Source organism: Pyrus communis, chromosome 14, assembly GCF_963583255.1.
Source record: "Pyrus communis chromosome 14, drPyrComm1.1, whole genome shotgun sequence".
NCBI lineage: Eukaryota > Viridiplantae > Streptophyta > Magnoliopsida > Rosales > Rosaceae > Pyrus > Pyrus communis.
Genome location: NC_084816.1, coordinates 8693908 through 8701397, shown reverse-complemented (window position 1 = coordinate 8701397; position 7490 = coordinate 8693908). Strand labels below are relative to the sequence as shown.

Genomic DNA, 7490 nt, shown 5'->3' with positions numbered 1-7490 from the left:
ATTGTCCCCATTAAAAAAAAAAAAAAAAAAAAAAGATCATTCTTTTAATTAATGTGATTATTCACCTCTACTGGTACAACATCTTTTTTAAATTGATGTGTTAGTCCACTTCAATTTCTATATAAGTTGGTATGAAATTGTGATATATTTAGATGGTAAGAATAAAATTACTCTAAAAAAACTAAAAGAAAAAAAAAAAAATTGGTAATAAGCACTACTGTCATACATGATTCGTAGCTACATTATAGTAAATCGCCAATTTCTTTTTCAAAGAGTAAACTAGTCCAAATTGGATACAACAACTTCTTCACTTATAATTGATAAAAGCATTGTACGCAACTCCATCATATAAGTATGGTGATGTGGGATGACAGTTCCACGCTGCTTGTTCTCCATTTATGTTGCATGGCTTGGCTATTTGCTGAATAATCTTCTCTATTTCTTCGTCTTTAGAGTTTCTATTTGAGAGCTTCTCAACCATCACGGGAGCAACACAGTTGGTTTGAGTAACCGCAAGCACAAAATCACTTCCATACTTCTTCTTAAAAATTTTCTCAAGTGTCAATAATTCTGGAATCTCGTGGAAGCATCTTTTAGCTGCAAAAATTAAACTACTAATCGCTTGTTTTAAATTTTCGGGGCATTCCCTCTGCACTTGAATGACTGAGAGCCTACCCCTAACTAAGTTACAAAAACCCTTGATCAACACGTACGCCTCCAAAATGTTTTCTTCTCTTATCAGATGTTCGATCAAAATACGAGCAGTGCAAGTTTTATTAATTGGGTCTTGACCACACTGCAAGAGAGCACAAATTTTGTTCCTCATCTTCGCAATGTCCTCCTCTTTCCTCTTCCTTAACTTGCGTATCCCATCCACCACCAACACTGTTGTTTTGTCGCATTTTGTGGAGTCGAAAGCCCCGTTGAAAAGCCTAAGCCTCAATTTCTCGATGAGCTTCATGTTGTCGAGGCACGTAAGAGAACTTGACAATTTGAGGTGTGAACTTACGAGGGTGGAGGAATATATAGAGATTTTGAGTGGGTTTTTTTTTTTTTTTTTTTTTGGGTCAGGCATTCATGGTGAGTTGAATTAGGGTTAAATTAGGAAAACCCAATTCGTGTAGGACGTGGCGGACCAGATTTCCTTATTTGTCTAGGAATCCTTTTCCTTTCCGGATTGGGAATTGATTAAAATTGTGTAGGGTGGAGGAATATATAGAGATTCTGAGTGAGTTTATATTTTTTTTTTGGGTTAGGCATTCATGGTGAGTTGAACTAGAGTTAAATTAGGAAAACTCAAATCGCGTAGAACGTGGCGGACCGGATTTCTTTATTTATCTAGGAATCCTTTTCCTTTCCTGATTGGGAATTGATTAAAATCGTGCAGGGTGAAGGAATATATTGATTAAAATCTCAGGCTGAAATTCTTTGCTGAGATTGAGGGGTATTTGGCGACAATTGTCATCATTCTGTGAGGTGCCATGTATCAGAATCCTGGGATGATAAGTTAAGATGAATAACAGGTTGTTAGAGGAAAAGTTTGTTTCTTATAGCAAGAGTTAGCTATCAAGTCTAATGTGCTCTCTAGTTGATATAGAAAAAGTGAGGTGCGTTGTAATTCTCAACTGATATCATACAAGTCAGTGTTTCTTCTTTTCTTCAACATCTCTCTCTCTCTCTCTCTCTCTCTCTCTCTCTCTCTCCCCCTCCAAACATTCTCTTCTGGTATGAGTAGCAGTCAAATCATAAGGCCTTACTGAAACACAATGTTTCACTCCCTTAGTCTAAATATACTAAGGACTTGTTAATGCTATAAATGAAATTGATAAATAAGTTGAATGCCTAAATGAGGTTCGCCTTTTATGTAGATGTGAAAGTGGTTAACTATAAAGGTTGTGCATGAAGATACAATAGTTGCGTCTGTTAAGGGAAGCAAACTAGTGAGCGATCTGATCATGATATGATATGGAGTGATTGTAGGATCATATAATCATGATCCGTCTTGCAGTGATTGGAGGAAAGGATTGTCTCTGTACAGTTACAAATATCCAGTACAAACATATTCACACATCAATTTATATGGCATCAGATCAGCACGATCCTGGTGACTCTCGACACCCATTCATTTTCCGCTACAAACACAACCAACCTTTACTACAGACACAGCTAACAGAGGCGGTGCTAAACACATCCGATCCTCTCACCTTACATCACTCGGATTCATCGAATCTTGTTCTAGTTTCAAAACTCCTCGAATGACAAAACTACGGACAATGGTGCCATTCTATGCGCATTCCTCAGAGTGCAAAGAATAAGCTCCAGTCTATTGATGGGTCTATCAAATAAAGCTCCTGCAACCACCGATGCAAAAGGACATGGATCCTCTTCGGATCCATTGGTCCTAATTCACCAAGTCAAATCATCCGGGTCATTGAAATTTAATCCAACGGCTACAAACAGGGGCCCACTTTAAAAGTTATAATAACTTTAGTCGTTAGATCAAATTTCAATGATTTAGATGATGTGACTTGGTGGATTAAGACCAATGAATCCGGAGAGGATCCATGTCTGATGCAAAATTTCCCATTTGGCAGAGATGCAACGACATGGTACTCTTGTGGACCTTGCAATCCAAGCACGATACTATTGTTGGCAGTAAACTCTACTGCAAATCGCGACTGCCGTGTGGAAGGTGTTTGCACCTAAAATATGCACAATTTTACTTAATTGGGTTTAAAAGCCAAAATATGACATTTTGGGGGACTAGTGTGCAAATATACAAAAAGTTGCATGTGAGAATGTTTCTCCACATGGTTTGAAGCTATGGCTTTATTATGAGTAAGGATGTTGGTAGACTTAGGAGATGGACATGTGGAGGAAAGAAGCCAACTTGCTTCTTTTAAATATTAATCTATTGCAAGTAGAATTAATAGACATGTGGTGGAAATGTGAGTTGGCCTTTTTTAATATGATTTTAATAGACATGTGGTGGAAATGTGAGTTGGCCTCTTTTAATATTATTTTATATACAAGCTGGCAGTGGATTTCTCTCAACATGTTCAATGTTCTCAGCAAGTGGGTCTCTCTTAGTTCTCTATATAAAGAAGCAGAGGCAAAAGGATTATGGACACTCAATCAATCAATCAAGCAACTCTACTTAAATCAGCTCCTCAATTTCCTTGTAAACATTTACTTTTAGCCAAGCACCCTTTACTTTCCTTGTTTTTAGCTCTGCTGCTCACTCGGTAGTATTGATCTCCTTTGTATTTTTATTTACAACCTTCAAAGCCATTCCCCAAACCACTAGAACTTGCCACAAGACTAGAGCAACTCGCCCGATCCCTTGGGAACAAGCTCGAACCTTGTATTTGGCATCCCTTTGTACTTATAATGTTTTGTACTTTAAATAATTACATTTCTGTACAACTCATTTCTAGTCATTTAATTTACAAGCAATCTACAATACCAGTCATTTATTTTCCTCTGTCATTTACACTTCCGGCAAACCTGCCATTTACATATTGTTACATTTCTCCACATAAGTGAAGTCCTTATCTTTAAGGCAAAGAAAGAACCTTGATTTGAGCCACTCTCACTCAATGGCACAACCTCTTGGTTAGAAGTCGTACTCAGGCACAATCTCAATCATTCAAATCCCGTCTACTAGAGGCATCTAGTAGTGGCAGGCTCGCACCCACCAAATTATTGTTCAAGTAAATTTCCGAAATGCCCGCGAGGCCCATGGCGAATATTAGGGGCGAACAAAAGGATCTTGAGGATTGATTCTTACAAGGCAATAATTCAAGGATTTATCAAATTCAACAAGAAATTGTCTAATGTTGCCAGGGACAGCAGTCAATCTTCACATACTACCCCAAACTCAAAGATCTTTGGGATGAACTGTCTTCTTACCCCGAGCCTCTCACTTGTGATTGTGGAGGTTTGATCAGTCATCGGCAAAGGTGGAGGGGTACCATTAGTCATCAGAAAAGCAAAATGACGATGGAGAGATGAGAGGAAGGAGGAGGCAACTGTGAGCCTAGAAAACTTGAGCATTAGGCTTTCATCAATTTCTTTACAAAAAAAAAAAAAAAAAAAAAAGGCTAAAATGCATCTGTGAGTCTTCCTGTCCTTCGAAAGGGATGTATAACCGTGGCTTGCCACCAATTGTCCCATTTTTCAGAAAATAAACAATAAAAAATAAAAAAGATCATTCTTTTAGTTAATGTGATTGTTGACCTCTGCTGGTACAAGATCTTTTTTAAATTGATGTGTTAGTCCACTTCAATATCTATATAAGTTGATATGAAATTGTGATATATTTAGATGATAAAAATAACATTACTCTAAAAAAAAAAAATGGTAATAAGCACTCCTGTCATACATGATTCCTAGCTACATTATAGTAAGCCGCCAATTTCTTTTTCAAAGAGTAAACTACTCCAAATTGGATATACTACAATTTCTTCACTTATAATTGCTAAAAGCATTGTACGCAACTCCATCATATAAGTATGGTGATGTGGGATGACAGTTCCACGCTGCTTGTTCTCCATTTATATTGCATGGCTTGGCTATTTGCTGAATAATCTTCTCTATTTCTTCGTCTGTAGAGTTTCTATTTGAGAGCTTCTCGACAATCACGGGAGCAACACAGTTGGTTTGAGTAACCGCAAGCACAAAATCACTTCCATACTTCTTCTTAATAATTTTCTCAAGTGTCAATAATTCTGGAATCTCGTGGAAGCATTTTTTAGCTGCAAAAATTAAACTACTAATCGCTTGTTTTAAATTTTCAGGCCATTCCCTCTGCACTTGAATGACTGAGAGCCTACCCCTAACTAAGTTACAAAAACCCTTGATCAACACGTACGCCTCCAAAATGTTTTCTTCTCTTATCAGATCTTCGATCAAAATACGAGCAGTGCAAGTTTTATTAATTGGGACTTGACCACACTGCAAGAGAGCACAAATTTTGTTCCTCATCTTCGCAATGTCCTCCTCTTTCCTCTTCCTTAACTTGCGTATCCTATCCACCGCCAATACTGTTGTTTTGTCGCATTTTGTGGAGTCGAAAGCCCCGTTGAAAAGCCTAAGCCTCAATTTCTCGATGAGCTTCATGTTGTCGAGGCACGTAAGAGAACTTGACACTTTGAGGTGTGAACTTCCGAGGGTGGAGGAATATATAGAAATTCTGAGTGAGTTTTTTTTTTTTTGGGTCAGGCATTCATGGTGAGTTGAAATAGGGTTAAATTAGGAAAACCCAAATCATGTAGGACTTGGCGGACTAGATTTCCTTATTTGTCTAGGAATCCTTTTCCTTTCCGGATTGGGAATTGATTAAAATTGTGTAGGGTGGAGGAATATATAGAGATTCTGAGTTAGTTTTTTTTTTTTTTTTTTTTTTTTTTTTGGGGTTACACATTCATGGTGAGTTGAATTAGGGTTAAATTAGGAAAACCCAAATCGTGTAAGACGTGGCGGACCAGATTTCCTTATTTGTCTAGGAATCCTTTTTCCTTTTCGGATTGGGAATTGATTAAAATTAAGAGAATTTTAACGAAAAGCTCCTGATACTTTTCATTTAAATGAAAAATCACATTTTTACACTAAAAAGTCAATCCTGGTACTATTCACTTTACCCTTTATTTGATCTTTTCGTTAAAACTTAAAGTTTTCAAGCCATTTTCATTAGTTTTCTTTAAAATTAACTGGTACTGAAGTTTACTTTTTCGGCCTCATTTAAATAGTAACCGGATGGGGCGTTTAATAACACTACAATGCTTTCTTGGCCCTAAAATAAGCTCTGATTGTGCTAGTTGCATGTCCAAATACGAATCATTAGCAACACTTAGATAAGAAGCACAATCCGCTAAACCCTCGATTCAGAGTTGGAGTCCGTCTTCCAGACAAGAACCTCCTTTGCAGAGTTGGAATCCATCTTCTAGACGATCGCAGGGTCCAGCAGAACTTCCTTTGCACTTCAGCTGTTGTGGTCATTCTATTATTCCCAACTAAAGGAAGCCAAGGCAAGGCCATTTCTCAGGAGCTTCAAAGTATCTGGAGTATGATTGTCCATCTACTTTTGAAGAATCGAGTCTAGCCAACTCTATGGGCTCAATTAGTTTACAAAATTTGGTCTATAAATTTAGTCTCCCTAGTATTACCCTTCAAAATAATCAAGATTTTTTTTATTGCATTGACTGCTATAAGAGTCAAAACAAAATAATCAAGATTTAATTCCATTCCCGAAAAAGTGAAAACAAAATACTCAATGTTGTAGCCATATTTTACTGAACAATTATGGATGCCATAGAGAGAGAGAAAGGTGCAGCAATAATAGAGAGAAAGAGAGAGAAAGAGAGAGAGATGTGTAATTGTGGGTGTGTGTTATTCCACTCCATTGTGCCTTTATTTCGTTATTACGAAAGCATGTCAATGGTTCAAAGTATAAAAATAAATTATTGAATCGTTAATATCCAAAAGTGATATTCAGGTCAATAATTTTGGATTCATTATCAGATTAATGGACTACAGGTCACTTTTAATTAATTCAATAGATCAGGACGAAACAGGGTCGATTGTAGAAGCTAAATAATGTTAACATACGGGCTAATACTATTTAGAATGCTAAAATAATAGCATGTGGGTCGAAAAAATTGCCCAAAAGATAATTGGGCTTGGGTTGGGTACCTTGAGTAAAAGGCATGGCCCAAAAAAGAACCTCGGGTGTGAACTTCTCGTCATCGGGTGAGGGAGAAACCCCAGCCGCAACTGGGTTTCAAGGTTGGGCCTCGGGGATGGCATGGGACAAAACCCAGCAGATTTGCTAGCCTGTTAATGCACGGGAGCCCAGCCATAGTGGGCTGGCGTCATTTAAGGACCAAACCCATGTATATGGGCTGATACTGGAGCAGGCTATAAGCCTTAGTGCATGCGGGACAGTAACCCAGCAAGCATGACAGCTTACTGGCAGGGGCCGAGAGCAGAGGGAGGTTCAAAAGGAAAGTTGCAAGCTTCCTTCGTGATTGGGGAGTACGAGCCTGAGACAACCCAACCAGGCCAAAGGCCTAGGGTGTGTATATGCTTGCTGCAAAGCTGCAGTCAAGGTCCATGTGGGAGCAGCAAAGCCAAGAGAGATGTTGCCCAGTTTGTGCCGCAATGGGTGGTGCCATACCATTCCCAAATTTTTTTTCAACATATGTAGGGTTTAAGAAACCCTAGAATTGCTTCTAATTTAATTTGATACTTTGACTCACATATTCCACATAACAATTTAATTGTGTGATGCATGAAACAAATATATATATTGACAAATATATGAACATATACAATATATATATATATATATATATATATATATATATATCAGAAGGAAAGTATAAACATAGGGGGGTTCATGCATCATGGGGAATGTTTTCATGCTTCATGGTTGTTTCAAATATCTTACTTTATTTTAAAAGTACCTGATTGGCAAAAAACAAATAATA

At 37.7% G+C, this 7490-nt stretch overlaps 2 protein-coding genes across 2 annotated transcripts; both read right to left on the bottom strand.

The window, feature by feature from the left end:
* Positions 1-307: 307 nt before the first annotated feature.
* On the bottom strand, positions 308-961 carry LOC137714327 (uncharacterized). Its single transcript, XM_068453568.1, has one exon. It carries the CDS (start codon positions 959-961, stop codon positions 308-310), a length of 654 nt encoding a protein of 217 aa, XP_068309669.1.
* A 3506-nt stretch (positions 962-4467) lies between these two features.
* Positions 4468-5121, bottom strand: LOC137714326 (uncharacterized). Its single transcript, XM_068453567.1, has one exon. The coding sequence runs from the start codon at positions 5119-5121 to the stop codon at positions 4468-4470; it is 654 nt and encodes a 217-aa protein (XP_068309668.1).
* Positions 5122-7490: the final 2369 nt, after the last annotated feature.

Coding starts and splice junctions, on each gene's coding strand:
- LOC137714327 (XM_068453568.1), bottom strand. CDS start 961: ATGAAGCTCATCGAGAAATTGAGGCTTAGGCTTTTCAACGGGGCTTTC.
- LOC137714326 (XM_068453567.1), bottom strand. CDS start 5,121: ATGAAGCTCATCGAGAAATTGAGGCTTAGGCTTTTCAACGGGGCTTTC.